The following is an 18,877-nucleotide window of genomic DNA, read 5'->3' on the forward strand; positions in this document are numbered from 1 at the left end:
TAAAATAAAATTTAATAAGATTACTAAGGATGAAATGGTAGTGTGTTTCACATGAAATCGTATCCAGATAAAGCTGTGTTCTAAATTATAATGCTAGTAAATAGCAGTGAGATAAAATGAGAATTGCTCTGGTTTAAAAGAGTTCTGGTAATTCTGTAAAACTGTGGGGGTGTCTTATTCTTTCTGGGTCTCATTGTTCTCCTCTGTAAACATGCAAAGTTTAAAGTATATGATTTCTCAAGAGCCATTGTAGCTCAGATAGGCCATAAATCTTTGATCATTTTGTACTATGCTTGTGTTTTGCTAAGCACTACTGAAATGCATATCTTAGTTTCATCCTGAATCAGGAGATCTATCTGTATCCATTATGCCTTTGTTTTAGGTTGGGGTGTACATAATTATAAAATCAAAGATTGACAGATGATTGTTCTACTTTTAAAGTCATATATTATTAACACAAACGAGTATTTCAGAAAATGAAAAAAGAGTCCCATCAACTATGTTTATTTCCATCTGTGTTCACAGGAAGTTCAACACAATTGCCAGCTTCATAGAATATCTTTTTGTGCAGATGATAAAACTGACAAGAGGATATTCACTTTCATATGCAAAGATTCTGAGTCAAATAAACATTTGTGCTATGTATTTGACAGCGAAAAGTGTGTAAGTATCCCAGATGTTGTAGGGTGGTTTGTTCTGTTTTACAAGCCAGGAATTGCCTTGCTTCTGGCATTAGCAAAATATTTGAAAATGAATAATGTCTGTAAATACTTAGCCGGTACTAATAGATTTATTTTGTCATGAGAATATGCTTCAGGATTTCATCTGTAACTAAATTCTCATGGTTATGAGTATAAACTTGCATGTAAATTTCTTTTATTAGAATGTCATGCCTGCTTATGTTATGCATGTATTTATTTGATAATAATTTAATCTATTTTACAATTTTAAACTCAAATATGATTTAGTGATGTGCACATAATACAAAGAGTAATGATGAGCAAAAGTGTGTTTCCCCCACATGTGCAGAATCTGATGGATTTTATGAAAATAAATATTCTTAACTCCAGGAAATATAATCTGTATGGTTCTTTAAAAGATTTTCCAATACATTGAAAATTTAGTTCCTTATGTTCATTATATAAAAATCTTAGGCCAGGCGCGGTGGCTTACGCCTGTAATCCCAGCATTTTGGGAGGCCGAGGCGGGCAGATCATGAGGTCAAGAGATCGAGACCATCCTGACCAAAATGGTGAAACTCCGTCTCTACTAAAAATACAAAAATTAGCTGGGTGTGGTGGCGTGTGCCGGTGGTCCCAGCTACTAGGGAGGCTGAGGCAGGAAATCACTTGAACCTGGGAGGCAGAGGTTGTAGTGAGCCAAGATCGCACCACTGAACTCCAGCCTGGTGGCAGAGTGAGACTCCATCTCAAAAGAAAAAAAAAAAAAAACTTAAAATAATGAAAGTTAATGGAATTGTATGTATGAAATTCTATGTTAAATCCTGTAGCAGTTCTTTAATCATCTGGAATCTTAAGGAAAACCCATTGATGGCTGCAATAAAGGAAAAACATGTAACCTCAACAATTTTATTGGTTTAGATAGGAAATAAAACAATTCATCTGTTTGCTAATTTTTCCTGCTATCTAGTTTCAGTATTGAGCTTCTTGAGAACAAATACCTTTTTATTTGTTCATGTGACTCCTACATCAAGTGGACAATAGGTGCTCAATGAAACATTCCTTAAGAAAAAGATCACGTTGAAAAGTTACAAAAAATAGAGCAAGTTTTTATTTTTATTTTTTAAACTGTAGTTCTCTAGAAAGGAAAGCTAATGTGCTAAGCTGCTAGACATCATAATACCTTTTGTGAATTTTGTGTACATTATGGAACATTTCATCAGAAAAAGATGCTTAGCAATATAAGACAATATTTTGTGCACAATAAGACATTTTATATAGCTCAAATTGATTTTGAATTTTATTTTATATGAACTTCTGATGAATGAATAAATAAAATTCACATATTTCAAGTGTTTTTTAACCATGATTGCTTGCAGATTCTTTTCTCTATGACTGAGAAGATTAAAGTTGATATTTGTTGAATATCTTCTACACATAATTTATAATAACCTTTTACCACCTACATAAAGCAGTAAACTCAGTTATTCTTCTTTCCTGCCTTACCCATAGAAATAAATTTCCTTGAGGTCCTTTGAAATGTTTCAGAGCCAGAGTTCATTCTAAATATTGGCCTTCTTATAGATTTGTGCCATTTGTTTTATATTCTTTGATCCCTATCCAAATTTGTTAAATTAATATTTAAAATATAAGTTTGCCAGCTTAAAAGCATAGACCCCATTTCTTTTTCATCATAACTGTCTGTAATTGACTGTTCTCCTTGGATATAGCATATCAACTCTATTTTCTCTTGTTGTGCACATGTACCCTAAAACTTAAAGTATAATAAAAATAAAAATAAAAAAAGATTGAAAATAATTTCTTGAAGCCTAAGCAGTGGTTCACAATCATTAATGTGCATAAAAATCATACAGGATGCCTTTTAAAAGCTCTTATCAATTGGGGCTGGAGCTCAGGAAATCTATATTTATCAAGTATACCAAGTGATTCTGCTGCAGGTAGAGGAAGTCTTGGCTTTGAGAAGTTCCCAGATATCTCCCAACTATAAGTTGGCATCACCTTCATGTGCTGAAAAAGGACATGTTTCCTCAAAATTTTGTTATACCTGCACTATCTTAACTATGAGGTTTTATCAGTGCTAATTATAATGGTGACTATATTTATAACACTGATGTTATATGTATGCAGAATTTTTGATATGCCATCTTATATAATTCTCATTTTAAATAGTTTAGCATAGAGTGTTAAAATGGGAAATAAGTTATGGCCTATTTCATACAACTCTCCTCCTGTTTTAAAAAACCAAGACCAGAGATGTTGAAGTAAGTTTCCCAAAGTTACAAAACTAAGTAGTCAGTAGAATCAGGACTAAAATCTAAGACTCGTAATTCTTATTGCAACATTTATCTCATCATGCTATATTACTCCCATAACTGTGGCCTCCTCTAGAGTTCATCTGCTCTTATTGGGGCCTTTACTCTATCTGTTCATTGTATTTTATCTTTTTAGTACTTCTTTGAAATTGAGATTTTGAAAGATGAAACCTTTTTTAGTAAGGCACAAGACTGGAATTCACTACTTTATTAACAGTATCATGTTGTATTAATAGTCCTCCTGCTTCCATGGTGACAGTGAGGACCATTCAACCCTGCCAAATTAGAACGCTGAATGAGAACATTTAACCCTGCCAAATTAGAATGCTGAGCTTCTATACTTACCAGGCAATAAGGGGGCAGTGCATTTCCACCCTCACTCTCCTACTGGAATTGCATCTGATGAAGCCACCTAAAGCAGAAAATGTAAATAATTTCCAGTATTTCATAAAATGAAAATCACTCTTCATACCAAGAAACAGGTTTCTTAAACTAAAAAAGAAATGACAGTCAGTAGTTACCAACACATAGATGTCAGAGGTATTATAATTATAGGACAAAGGTTTTAGAACAGCCATCATATAACATAATAAAATGAGCAGTTACAAACACACATGAAACAGACGAGAATGTAGAAAGCCTTATCAATGAAACAGAAAATCTAAGCAAAGAAACAGAAGATATAGCATTAGGAGATATACCTAATGCTAAATGATGAGTTAATGGGTGCAGCACACCAACATGGCACACGTATACATATGCAACAAACCTGCATGTTGTGCACAAGTACCCTAAAACTTAAAGTATAATAATAATAATAATAATAATAATAATAATAACAACAAAAGAATACTGAAAAATAAAGTAACCACATGAAAGACTTAGTGTATGGGCTCAACAGCAGAATAGAGAGGACGAAGGAAAAGAATCAATGACCTGGAAGATTGACAAATAGAAAATGCCCAATCTGAACAACACAAAGATTATAGACTCAATAAACCAACAAAAACAAAGCCAAAACAGAACCTCATGGACCATATGTGGGACCATAACAAAATATCTAACATTTGTGTGTCATCTGAGTCCTGGAAAAAGAGAAATAAGCACCCTTAAAAAACACTCCAAGAATATTAGTTGAAAACTTTCCTGATTTGACAAAGGACATCAACCTATAGATTTAAAATACTAAGTGATCTCCAAACAGGATTAATCCAAGTAACTCCACACCAAGACACATCATATTCAAGCATCTGAAAACTAAAGACAAAAGAAAAATCTTGAAAGCAACAAGAGATAAGCAAGTACTTACCTATAGCAGAGAATGTGAATGGCAGTGTATTTCTCACCAGAAACCATGAAGGCAAGAAGGAAGTTGCATAATACTTTTTGAGTAATGGAAAAAACAAAAGCCTGTCAAATGATCCTATATCCAGAAACATATTCTTCAGAAATTGGAAAGAAATTTTTAAAAATTATTAGATGAATGAAAATTAAGATTGTTTGCCACTACTAGATGTCCTAAATGAATGGCTAAAGGAAGTTCTCTAAATGGAAAGGAAACAATACAAAACGGGAACTTAGAGCATAAGGAAGGAAAAAAAAAAACAAGATGAGCAAACATATGAGTAAATCTTTAGTTTTCTAAATTATGTTTGATGGTAGACGAAAAATACTTTCTGATGTGATTTTAAATCTGATGTGATTTCATATATGGACATATGAAATATGTAAGGCAATTATATTAAACTAGGAAAGTTTATTTAGAGGATGTAAAAAGGGAGGTGAGGTTTCTACACCTCACGTGAACTGGAAAAATAATAGCGCTGGGTAACTATGATAAGTTATATAGATAAAATGTGAATCCGACAACAACCATTAACACGTTGTATAATGAGACACACTTAAAAGCACTATAGAGAAATTAAAGTGTTATCATTTTAAAAGTCCATAGAAATGCAATGAAAAGAAAACAGAGAAAGAAAAAAGATAGGTAACAGAAAAGAAAAAGATTAAATAATGTACTTAAGCCCTAACATATCAAAAATCACATTAAATGTAAATGGTCTAACTACACCAGTTAAAATATGTTGTTAGGGTGGATTACAAAACATAATCCAGATACATATCGTCTACAAGAAGTTCATTGCAAACATAATGGTATAGGTGATATAGGCAGGCTAAAAATGAAAGAATGAAAAGAGAGTTTTCATGCAAACATTATTCAGAGAAAGCAGTAGTAACTATATTTACATCAGATAAAGTAAACCTCAATGCAAAGAAAATTACCAGAGACAGAGGGGGGCATATAGTGATAAAAGGGACCAGTTCCCAAGAAGATATGGTAATCCTAACTGTATATTACCAAAAAATAGAGCTGCAAAATGAGAAACAAAAACAGATAGAACTAAAAGAGTAAATAGACAAATACGCAATTATAGTCGAAATTTTACTGGCACTTTCCCTCAAATTTATAGAATAATTAGAAAATCATCAAGGATATAGAATAACTCAACATCATCAACCAGTGGGATCTAATGAGCAGTTACAGAGGACCTCACCCAACAACAACAGAATGTACGTTATTTTCAAGTGTTTGAGGAAGATGTACCAAATTAAGTCACATCCTGGACCATAAAATAAATCTTGAAAATTTAAAAGAATTAAAATTATTTAACGTTTCTCTGACTATAAGGAAATCAATCTAAAGATCAGTAACAGAAAGCCAGAAAATCTTTAAAAGCTAGGAAATGAAACATCATATTCATAAATATTCCATACATCAAATAGCGATTCAAATGAATTTTTAATTTTGCGAATTGAATAAAAATGAACTAGAGCATATCAACATTTGTGTGATATAACTAAAGCAGTGCTAAGAAAGAAATCTGTAACTAATTTAATACATTAGGAAAGAGGAAAGTCTCAAATGAATAATCTATGTTCCCATCTCAAATACACAAAACAACAAAAATATCAAAATAAACCTCAAAGTAAGCAGAAGGAAGATATGATTAATAAGAGAAGAAATTGGTGAAGTGGAAAATACAGAAAATCAATGAAGCAAAGACCTGATTCTTTAAAAGATTATAAAAGTCACAAATTGTATTAATTTGGCAAAGAACAAAAGAGAGGGAGAAGATGCAAGGTACCAATATTTAGAATGAGAACCAGCAGATTTCACTACAGACTCTCTGAATATCAAAAGAATAAGAGGATCCTATAAAGAACTTTACACACACAAATTAAAAAATACAAATAAATTGGATCAATTATTTAGGAACAATATTACCACAAATCACTCGTTATTAAATAGATTATTTTAATAGCCTGATAACTATAAAGGAAATTAAATTTATAAATTAAAAGTTATTAAAAGATAAATCTCCAGTGTAGATGGTTTCACTGGAGAATTCTATAAAATGTTTAAACAGGAATTAATGCTATTCTATACAATCCATTCCAGTGAAAAATAAGAGAGACAGAAACACTTTCTACTTCATTTTGTGAAACTAGTATTTCTCTGATACCAAAACCAGACTTAGACAATGAAAAAAAAAAAAAACACTAGAGATCTGAATTCCTCAGGAACATAAATGTAAAAATTCCTAAGGAAATATAACCCAGTAATGCATTGTATTAGGGTTCTCTAGATGGATAGAGCTAATATATATATATTGGAAGTTTATTAAGGAGTATCAAACTCACACAATCACAAGGTTCCACAATAGGCCCATCTGCAAGCTGAGGAGCAAGGAAGCCAGTCATAGTCCCAAAGCTGAAAAACTTGAAGTCCAGTGTTCAAGGGCAGGAAGCATCCAGCACAGGAGACAGATGTAGACTGGGAGGTTAAGCCAGTCTAGCCTTTTCACGTTTTTCTGTCTGCTTTATATTCTGGCTGCACCAGCAGCTGATTAAATGGTGCCCATCCAGATTAAAGGTGGGTCTGCCTTTTCCAGCCCACTGACTCAAATGTTAATCTCCTTTGGGAACACCCTCACAGATACACACAGGATCAATACTTTGCATCCTTCAATCCAATAAAGTTGACGCTCAGTAATAACCACCACATGCATTAAAAGAATTATATGCAAAGATTAAGAGTAGTTTGTCCCAAGGATGCACATTTTGCTCAACATTCAAAAATCCAATGACATAATCAACCACATGGAAAATCTAAAGAAGAAACATGTGATAATACCAGTCAATGCTTTAAAAATAACTTAAAAAAAGAATGAACACACACTCATTGTTTAAAACTCTCAGAAAAATAGGAATAGAAAGAACTTCCTCAGGATATGAAATTCTGGGTTGAAAATTCTTTTCTTTAAGAATGTTGAATATTGGCCCCCACTCTCTTCTGGCTTGTAGGGTTTCTGCCGAGAGATCCGCTGTTAGTCTGATGGGCTTCCCTTTGATGGTAACCCGACCTTTCTCTCTGGCTGCCCTTAACATTTTTTCCTTCATTTCAACTTTGGTGAATCTGACAATTATGTGTCTTGGAGTTGCTCTTCTCGAGGAGTATCTTTGTGGCGTTCTCTGTATTTCCTCAATCTGAATGTTGGCCTGCCTTGCTAGATTGGGGAAGTTCTCCTGGATAATATCCTGCAGAGTGTTTTCCAACTTGTTTCCATTCTCCCCGTCACTTTCAGGTACACCAATCAGACGTAGATTTGGTCTTTTCACATAGTCCCACATTTCTTGGAGGCTTTGTTCGTTTCTTTTTATTCTTTTTTCTCTAAACTTCCCTTCTCGCTTCATTTCATTCATTTCATCTTCCAGGGCTGATACCCTTTCTTCCATTTGATCGCATCGGCTCCTGAGGCTTCTGCATTCTTCACGTAGTTCTCGAGCCTTGGTTTTCAGCTCCATCAGCTCCTTTAAGCACTTCTCTGTATTGGTTATTCTAGTTATACATTCTTCTAAATTTTTTTCAAAGTTTTCAACTTCTTTGCCTTTGGTTTGAATATCCTCCCGTAGCTCGGAGTAATTTGATCGTCTGAAGCCTTCTTCTCTCAGCTCGTCAAAGTCATTCTCTGTCCAGCTTTGTTCCGTTGCTGGTGAGGAACTGCGTTCCTTTGGAGGAGGAGAGGTACTCTGGTTTTTAGAGTTTCCAGTTTTTCTGCTCTGTTTTTTCCCCATCTTTGTGGTTTTATCTACTTTTGGTCTTTGATGATGGTGATGTACAGATGGGTTTTTGGTGTGGATGTCCTTTCTGTTAGTTTTCCTTCTAACAGACAGAACCCTCAGCTGCAGGTCTGTTGGAGTACCTGGCCGGCCGTGTGAGGTGTCAGTCTGCCCCTGCTGGGGGGTGCCTCCCAGTTAGGCTGCTCGGGGGTCAGGGGTCAGGGACCCACTTGAGGAGGCAGTCAGTCCGTTCTCAGATCTCCAGCTGCGTGCTGGGAGAACCACTGCTCTCCTCACAGCTGTCAGACAGGGACATTTAAGTCTGCAGAGGTTACTGCTGTCTTTTTGTTTGTCTGTGTCCTGCCCCCAGAGGTGGAGCCTACAGAGGCAGGCAGGCCTCCTTGAGCTGTGGTGGGCTCCACCCAGTTCAAGCTTCCAGGCTGCTTTGTTTACCTAAGCGAGCCCGGGCAATGGCGGGCGCCCCTCCCCCAGCCTCGCTGCCGACTTGCTGTTTGATCTCAGACTGCTGTGCTAGCAATCAGCGAGACTCCGTGGGCGTAGGACCCTCTGAGCCAGGTGCGGGCTATACTCTCCTGGGGCACCGTTTCCTAAGCCCTTCGGAAAAGCACAGTATTCGGGTGGGAGTGGCCCGATTTTCCAGGTGCCGTCTGTCACCCCTGGAAGGGGAACTCCCTGACCCCTTGCGCTTCCCGAGTGAGGCAATGCCTCGCCCCTGCTTCGGCTGGCGCACGGTGCGCTCACCGACTGACCTGCGCCCACTGTCTGGCACTCCCTAGTGAGATGAACACGGTACCTCAGATGGAAATGCAGAAATCACCCGTCTTCTGCGTCGCTCGCGCTGGGAGCTGTAGACCGGAGCTGTTCCTATTCGGCCATCTTGGCTCCTATAAGTGAAGGAGAAATAAAATACTTTACAGACAAGCAAATGCTGAGAGATTTTGTCACCACCAGGCCTGCCCTAAAAGAGCTCCTGAAGGAAGCGCTAAACATGGAAAGGCATAACCGGTACCAGCCACTGCAAAATCATACCGAAATGTAAAGAACATCGAGACTAGGAAGAGACTGCATCAACTAACGAGCAAAATATCCGGCTAACATCATAATGACAGGATCAAATTCACACATAACAATATTAACTTTAAATGTAAATGGACTAAATGCTCCAATTAAAAGACACAGACTGGCAAACTGGATAAAGACTCAAGACCCATCAGTGTGCTGTATTCAGGAAACCCATCTCACGTGCAGAGACACACATAGGCTCAAAATAAAAGGATGGAGGAAGATCTACCAAGCAAATGGAAAACAAAAAAAGGCAGGGGTTGCAATCCTAGTCTCTGATAAAACAGACTTTAAACCAACAAAGATCAAAAGAGACAAAGAAGGCCATTACATAATGGTAAAGGGATTAATTCAACAAGAAGAGCTAACTATCCTAAATATATATGCACCCAATAAAGGAGCACCCAGATTCATAAAGCAAGTCCTGAGTGACCTACAAAGAGACTTAGACTCCCACACATTAATAATGGGAGACTTTAACACCCCACTATCAACATTAGACAGATCAACGAGACAGAAAGTCAACAAGGATACCCAGGAATTGAACTCAGCTCTGCACCAAGCAGACCTAATAGACATCTACAGAACTCTCCACCCCAAATCAACAGACTATACATTTTTTTCAGCACCACACCACACCTATTCCAAAATTGACCATATACTTGGAAGTAAAGCTGTCCTCAATAAATGTAAAAGAACAGAAATTGTAACAAACTGTCTCTCAGATCACAGTGCAATCAAGCTAGAACTCAGGATTAAGAATCTCACTCAAAACCGCTCAACTACGTGGAAACTGAACAACCTGCTCCTGAATGACTACTGGGTACATAACGAAATGAAGGCAGAAATAAAGATGTTCTTTGAAACCAACGAGAACCAAGACACAACATACCAGAATCTCTGGGATGCATTCAAAGCAGTGTGTAGAGGGAAATTTATAGCACTAAATGCCCACAAGAGAAAGCAGGAAAGATCCAAAATTGACACCCTAACATCACAATTAAAAGAACTAGAAAAGCAAGAGCAAACACATTCAAAAGCTAGCAGAAGGCAAGAAATAACTAAAATCAGAGCAGAACTGAAGGAAATAGAGACACAAAAAACCCTTCAAAAAATAAATGAATCCAGGAGCTGGTTTTTTGAAAGGATCAACAAAATTGATAGACCGCTAGCAAGATTAATAAAGAAAAAAAGAGAGAAGAATCAAATAGATGCAATAAAAAATGATAAAGGGGATATCACCACCGATCCCACGGAAATACAAACTACCGTCAGAGAATATTACAAACACCTCTATGCAAATAAACTAGAAAATCTAGAAGAAATGGATAAATTCCTCGACACATACACCCTCCCAAGACTAAACCAGGAAGAAGTTGAATCTCTGAATAGACCAATAACAGGAGCTGAAATTGTGGCAATAATCAATAGCTTACCAACCAAAAAAAGTCCAGGTCCAGATGGATTCACAGCCGAATTCTACCAGAGGTACAAGGAGGAGCTGGTACCATTCCTGCTGAAACTATTCCAATCAATAGAAAAAGAGGGAATCCTCCCTAACTCATTTTATGAGGCCAGCATCATCCTGATACCAAAGCCTGGCAGAGACACAACAAAAAAAGAGAATTTTAGACCAATATCCTTGATGAACATTGATGCAAAAATCCTCAATAAAATACTGGCAAACCGAATCCAGCAGCACATCAAAAAGCTTATCCACCATGATCAAGTGGGCTTCATCCCTGGGATGCAAGGCTGGTTCAATATACGCAAATCAATAAATGTAATCCAGCATATAAACAGAACGAAAGACAAAAACCACATGATTATCTCAATAGATGCAGAAAAGGCCTTTGACAAAATTCAACAACCCTTCATGCTAAAAACTCTCAATAAATTAGGAATTGATGGGACGTATCTCAAAATAATAAGAGCTATTTATGACAAACCCACAGCCAATATCATACTGAATGGGCAAAAACTGGAAGCATTCCCTTTGAAAACTGGTACAAGACAGGGATGCCCTCTCTCACCACTTCTATTCAACATAGTGTTGGAAGTTCTGGCCAGGGCAATTAGGCAGGAGAAGGAAATCAAAGGTATTCAATTAGGAAAAGAGGAAATCAAATTGTCCCTGTTTGCAGATGACATGATAGTATATCTAGAAAACCCCATTGTCTCAGCCCAAAATCTCCTTAAGCTGATAAGCAACTTCAGCAAAGTCTCAGGATACAAAATCAACGTGCAAAAATCACAAGCATTCTTATACATCAATAACAGACAAACAGAGAGCCAAATCATGAGTGAACTCCCATTCACAATTGCTTCAAAGAGAATAAAATACCTAGGAATCCAACTTACAAGGGATGTGAAAGACCTCTTCAAGGAGAACTACAAACCACTGCTCAAGGAAATAAAAGAGGATACAAACAAATGGAAGAACATTCCATGCTCATGGGTAGGAAGAATCAATATCATGAAAATGGCCATCCTTCCCAAGGTAATTTACAGATTCAATGCCATCCCCATCAAGCTACCAATGACTTTCTTCTCAGAATTGGAAAAAACTACTTTAAAGTTCATATGGAACCAAAAAAGAGCCCGCATCGCCAAGTCAATCCTAAGCCAAAAGAACAAAGCTGGAGGCATCACACTACCTGACTTCAAACTATACTACAAGGCTACAGTAACCAAAACAGCATGGTACTGGTACCAAAACAGAGATATAGATCAATGGAACAGAACAGAGCCGTCAGAAATAATGCCACATATCTACAAGTATCTGATCTTTGACAAACCTGAGAAAAACAAGAAATGGGGAAAGGATTCCCTATTTAATAAATGGTGCTGGGAAAACTGGCTAGCCATATGTAGAAAGCTGAAACTGGATCCCTTCCTTCACCTTATACAAAAATCAATTCAAGATGGATTAAAGACTTAAATGTTAGACCTAAAACCATAAAAACCCTAGAAGAAAACCTAGGCATTACCATTCAGGACATAGGCATGGGCAAGGACTTCATGTCTAAAACACCAAAAGCAATGGCAACAAAAGCCAAAATTGACAAATGGGATCTAGTTAAACTCAAGAGCTTCTGCACAGCAAAAGAAACCACCATCAGAGTGAACAGGCAACCTACAAAATGGGAGAAAATTTTCGCAACCTACTCATCTGACAAAGGGCTAATATCCAGAATCTACAATGAACTCCAACAAATTTACAAGAAAAAAACAAACAACCCCATCAAAAAGTGGGCGAAGGACATGAACAGACACTTCTCAAAAGAAGACATTTATGCAGCCAAAAAACACATGAAAAAATGCTCACCATCACTGGCCATCAGAGAAATGCAAATCAAAACCACAATGAGATACCATCTCACACCAGTTAGAATGGCAATCATTAAAAAGTCAGGAAACGACAGGTGCTGGAGAGGATGTGGAGAAATAGGAACACTTTTACACTGTTGGTGGGACTGTAAACTAGTTCAACCCTTGTGGAAGTCAGTGTGGCGATTCCTCAGGGATCTAGAACTAGAAATTCCATTCGACCCAGCCATCCCATTACTGGGTATATACCCAAGGGACTATAAATCATGCTGCTATAAAGACACATGCACACGTATGTTTATTGCGGCATTATTCACAATAGCAAAGACTTGGAACCAACCCAAATGTCCAACAATGATAGACTGGATTAAGAAAATGTGGCACATATACACCATGGAATACTATGCAGCCATAAAAAATGATGAGTTCACGTCCTTTGTAGGGACATGGATGAAATTGGAAATCATCATTCTCAGTAAACTATCGCAAGAACAAAAAACCAAACACCGCATATTCTCACTCATAGGTGGGAATTGAACAATGAGAACACATGGACACAGGAAGGGGAACATCACACTCTGGGGACTGTTGTGGGGTGGGGGGAGGGGGGAGGGATAGCATTGGGAGATATACCTAATGCTAGATGACGAGTTGGTGGGTGCAGCGCACCAGCATGGCACACGTATACATATGTAACTTACCTGCACGTTGCGCATATGTACCATAAAACCTAAAGTATTATAATAATAATAATAATAATAATAATAAAAGAAAAAAAATAAATAAATAAAATAAAATAAAATAAAATAATAAATTCATGTTTTAAAAAAATAAATAAATAAATAAATAAATAAATAAATTGGTGAAGAAAAAAAAAAAAAAAAAGAAAGAACTTCCTCAATTTGATAAGGAGCATCTAAACAAAATACAGATATTTTACTTTATGGTAAAAAAAAATTGTATTCTTTCCTCCTAAGATATGGAACTAAGCAAAGCTTTTCACTCTCTTGGCTCATATGAAACACAGCCATAGAAGCTCTAGCCATTGCAGCAAGATAAAAAAGCATATAATAAGTTTTCAGATTGTAAAAAAAGAAATAAAACTGTGCTTATATGCAGATGGCATGATTGTCTAAGTAGAAAATTTTGCATCTAAAACAATTTCTGGATTTAATAAATGAGTTTAGCCAGGTGGCAGAATACATAATTAACATACATGGATCAATTGTATTGCTGTATACTAGTAGTGAACATATGGATACAAAAATTTGCAATTGCTAAAAGAAGTGGAATACATAGGTATAAGTCTAAACTAAGAAGTGAAATTTTGTATGCTGAAAATTCATATGCAACAAATTGCTGATAAAAGAAATGATAGAATCTATAAATAAATGGAGAGATACTATTTTCAGTTCTTCATACTGATGTATATAGATTTAACACAATTCCTGTCAAAATTATAGCAAGGTTGTTTGTAGATATAGACAAGATTATTCTAAACTTTATATGGAAAAGCAAAGGAACTAGAATCGCTAAAACAATTTCAAAAAAAGAGCAGTGAAGTGAAAGTAATTCATCTACCCTGTTTCAAGACTTATTAGATACCTTTACTAATGAAGACTTTAGTTTTGGTGGAGGGATAGACAATAGGTCAATGGAAGAGTGAACATATAAATTAACACACAGAAATATGCCCAACTAATGTTTGTCAATGCTGCAAAAGCAGTGCAATAGGGGAAAGAAGGTTTTGTTTTGTTTTGTTTTGTTTTCAGAGAGTGCTGGTGCAATTGGACTTTCATAGGCAAATAAAATGCACCCTGACCTAAACCTCACACTCTATCTAAAAATTAACTGAAAATTCATCATGGACTTAGATATAAAAATACAACTATAAGACATTTAGAAAAAAAACACATGGGAAATCTTCAGGATGTAGGGCTAGGAAAAGAGTTCTTAGAATTGACATCCATAGCAGGATTTAAAATGGGGGAAAATGATACATTGAACTTTTGAAAACATTTTTCTATGTATAAGTGCTTTGTTCCATGTCTTAGGAAAGCATTCTTTTTTATCATAAAGTAAAATATCTGTATTTTGTTTAGATGCTGTTTATCAAATTAGGAATGAAAAGACTGGGAGAAAGTATTTGCAAACCACATATCAGACAAATAACTAGTAAAAAGTCATTCAACACTCAACAATATGAAAATCAAATTAGAACACGAACAAAAGACAACAAGATACATTTCATTGAAGAGGATATACAGATGGAAAGTAAGCACATGAAAAGATGTTAAACATTGGTGTCCATTAGGGAAATGCAAATTAAAATCAAAATAAGATATTACTACAGAATTATCAGACAGGCTACAATAAAATCACCAAATGCTGGTAAGAATGGGGAAAAAGTACATCATTCACACATAGCTGATGGAGATATAAAATAGTATGGCCACTCAGGAAAAACAGTTTGGCAGTTTTATAAGAAACTAAACATGCATCTGTCCTATGAAATACTTGGACATTTATCCCAGAGAAATCAAAACTTAAAATGTTTACACAAAAACCTATACACAAATATTTATAGAAGCTTATTCATAATAGCCCAAAACTACAAGCCATCCAGAAAATGTGTGAAGGGACATTACTTAGCAATAAAAAGGCATGAACTATTAGACACACAACAATGTGGATGACTCTCCAGAGATTAGGGAATGCAAAAAGTCTATCTCAAAAGCCTGTGTACTCTATGATTCCATTTCTAAAACATTCTTAAAATAGCAAAATTATAGAAATGGAGAACAATTAGTGATTGCCAGAGGTTAAGGAAATGATGAGGGCAGGCTAGAAGAGGATGTGCTTATAAAACAGCAAGATGAAGGATTCTTGTTGTAATCAAATTATTCTGTATTTTGACTATATTATTAATATCCTGATTGTGATTGGTACTATAGTTTTGCAATATATTATCATTAGAATAACCTGGACAAAGGATACACAGATCTCTCTGTATTATTTCTCACAGCTGAGTGTAAATCTAAATTATCTGAAAATAAAGTTTACTTTAAATATCTGAAAAATAAAGTATGGCCTATTTGGACCAAATCTTTTATCTTATTTTAAGTAAGTGCAGGCCAAAAAGAATTAGTTTCTTTCCTAGAGTGACAAGCTAGATAGAAACAGAATTTGAACTTAGAGGAAGGCTTACCTTAGCATACTACAAAACTAGAACAGAGAATTTATTGTGATATGGTTGATTTTTATTATAAATTAAATATAATTGGTGTCAACTGTTTAACCATTATTTTGATTTTCTTTATTTTTCACAATTTCATTTCCAAATGTTAATAAATATACCTTATTTGCTGAATGCTGCTTTTAATATAATTTAAAGAGTAGCCCCAATAAACAAATGAAATTATCACACACACATTTTTTAATGGTGTGAAAGGGACTGTAAAATAAGGCAAAGTTTAAAACTTCATTTTTACATCTTAATTAATTCTCCGTAAAAAGGGTTCATTGTCAAAAGAATCATACGTTATTAGTACTACAAGGAATCATTGCATCCACTCGTTTTACAAGGTCTATTTGTGAGAAGGTGTTTACTGCATATTCTTATTATAGCCATATTTCACGTTTGCTTTGTATTAATAATAATTTTTGAATAACATTTATCAAAATAAAAAATTATTATTTTTTATTTCATTACATGATTGAGGGAGAACTAATTTCTTCAGCTCTACATTAAGTTGGCCATCCAACTTAATGTAATTAGTTTAAAATTAGAATCTGGAAGCTTATTGTTGCTGAGTATTTCCCGCCAATACCAATTTTCGTGTCTCCATTTCATGAAATACTATAATTTACATATCAAGTCCCTGAGTTTAAAAACTCCAAAGAATTGGCTTATTATGACAAGCAGGAGTGACCAGCTGTAAACTAGAAAACTAATTTTTTAGTTAATTTATTTGTCTGAGGTTCTTTTGTATGTGACTTTTTAAGACAAACTTTCTTTTATTTGAACAAATTTATGGAGTAAATGTGAAACATTGTTACATGGTTATAATGTGTAGTGATCAAGTCAAGGCATTTAGGGAGGGCATCACCTGAGTACAATACATTTATATTAACCATAGTCACCTTATTCTACTATCAAACATTGAATTTATTCCTTCACTCTAACTGTATGTTTGTACCCATTAACCCACTTCTCTTCATCTTCCTTTCCCCATTTATTCTTCTCAGGCTCTGTTATCCATCTTTCTACTCTCCACCTCCATGTGATCAAATACTTTACTTTCACATGTAAATATGAACATGCAATATTTGTCTTTTTGTGCCTTGTTTATTTCACTTAAGATAATGACCTCCAGTTCCATCCATGTTGCTGCAAATGACATGATATCATTACTTTTATGTCCAAATAATATTTCATTGTGCATGTATACACCACATTTTCTTCATCCATTTATCCATTGGCAGACATTTAGGTTGATTCCATATGTTTGCTATTGTGAATAGTGCTGAAATAAACATCTGAGTGCAGGAATCCCTTTGATATATTGATTTCTTTTCCTTTGGGTGGATACCCAGTAGTGGAGCTGCTGGATCAAATGATAAGTATATTTTCAGGGGTTTTTTTTTGAAATCTTCATACTGTTTTCCATAGTAGCTTCAGTAGTTTGCATTTCCACCAACAGTGCATAAAAGTTCCTTTTTCTCCACTTCCTCGCCAACCTCTGTTATCTTTTGTGTTTTTGATAATAGCCATTCTGACTGGGGTAAGATGATAACATTGTGGTTTTGATTTGCATTCTGTGATAATTATGATATTGAGCATGTTTTAATATACTTGCTGGCTGAATGTGTGTCTTCCTCCGGGAAATGTCTATTCATGTTCTTTCCCATGTTTTTTTAAATGGGAACATTTTTTTTTTCTAAGTCGTTTGAGTTCCTTGTATATACTGGAAGTTAGTCCTCTGTCAGATGAATACTCCGAAAATATTTTCTCCAATTCAAAAATTGTTTCTTCATTCTGTTGATTATTTATTTTTCTGTGCAGATGCTTTTTAGTGTAATTAAGTACCATTTGTCCATTCTTGTTTGTGTTGCCAGTACTTTTGAGATCTTAGTCATAAATGCTCTGCCTAGCCCAATGTTCAGTAGTTTTCCTTAGATTTTCTTTTAATATTTTTACAGTTCCAGATATTACATTTAAGTTTTTAGGCCACTTTGAGTTGATTTTTTTTTTCTTAGATTGTTTATTTGTGCTCTTCAGACTTTTTGATGTAGCCATTTAGTGCTATGAACTTTAGCCTCCTGAAACACTGCTTTTACCATATACCAGAGGTTTTGATAAGTTGTGTCACTATTGTTGTTCAGTTCAGAGAAATTTTTTTTTTTATTACTATACTTTAAGTTTTAGGGTACATGTGCACAATGTGCAGGTTAGTTACATATGTATACATGTGCCATGCTGGTGTGCTACACCCATTAACTCGCCATTTAGCATTAGGTATATCTCCTAATGCTATCCCTCCCCTCTCCCCCTACCCCACAACAGTCCCCAGAGTGTGATGTTCCCCTTCCTGTGTCCATGTGTTCTCATTGTTCAATTCCCATGTATGAGTGAGAACATGCGGTGTTTGGTTTTTTGTCCTTGCGATAGTTTACTGAGAATGATGATTTCCAATTTCATCCATGTCCCTACAAAGGACATGAACTCATCATTTTTTATGGCTGCATAGTATTCCATGGTATATATGTGCCACATTTTCTTAATCCAATCTATCAATGTTGGACATTTGGGTTGGTTCCAAGTCTTTGCTAGTGTGAATAGTGCCGCAATAAACATATGTGTGCATGTGTCTTTATAGCAGCACGATTTATAATCCTTTGGGTATATACCCAGTAATGGGATGGCTGGGTCAAATGGTATTTCTAGTTCTAGATCCCTGAGGAATCGCCACACTGACTTCCACAATGGTTGAACTAGTTTACATTCCCACCAACAGTGTAAAAGTGTTCCTATTTCTCCACATCCTCTCCAGCACCTGTTGTTTCCTGACTTTTTAATGATCACCATTCTAACTGGTGTGAGATGGTATCTCATTGTGGTTTTGATTTGCATTTCTCTGATGGCCAGTGATGATGAGCATTTTTTCATGTGTCTTTTGGCTGCATAAATGTCTTCTTTTGAGAAGTGTCTGTTCCTATCCTTTGCCCACTTTTTGATGGGGCTGTTGGTTTTTTTCTTGTAGATTTGTTGGAGTTCATTGTACATTCTGGATATTAGCCCTTTGTCAGATGAGTAGGTTGCGAAAA

At 35.6% G+C, this 18,877-nt stretch overlaps 1 protein-coding gene across 34 annotated transcripts in view; it reads left to right on the top strand.

Annotated features, from left to right (window-relative positions):
• GULP1 (GULP PTB domain containing engulfment adaptor 1) overlaps positions 1–18,877 on the top strand; it is a 324,107-nt gene that overhangs the window by 258,233 nt on the left and 46,997 nt on the right. For 25 of the 34 annotated variants that reach the window (XM_054549588.2, XM_063712905.1, XM_063712913.1 and 22 more), the window contains one exon: positions 526–663. The exons of the other annotated variants lie outside the window; for them this stretch is intronic. In XM_054549588.2, the coding sequence (XP_054405563.1) occupies positions 526–663 (138 nt within the window). The remainder of the gene's footprint in view (positions 1–525; positions 664–18,877) is intronic. 34 annotated transcript variants of the gene reach the window in all.

The sequence above is a fragment of the Pongo abelii genome, chromosome 11 (assembly GCF_028885655.2).
Source record: "Pongo abelii isolate AG06213 chromosome 11, NHGRI_mPonAbe1-v2.0_pri, whole genome shotgun sequence".
Taxonomy (NCBI): Eukaryota; Metazoa; Chordata; class Mammalia; order Primates; family Hominidae; genus Pongo; species Pongo abelii.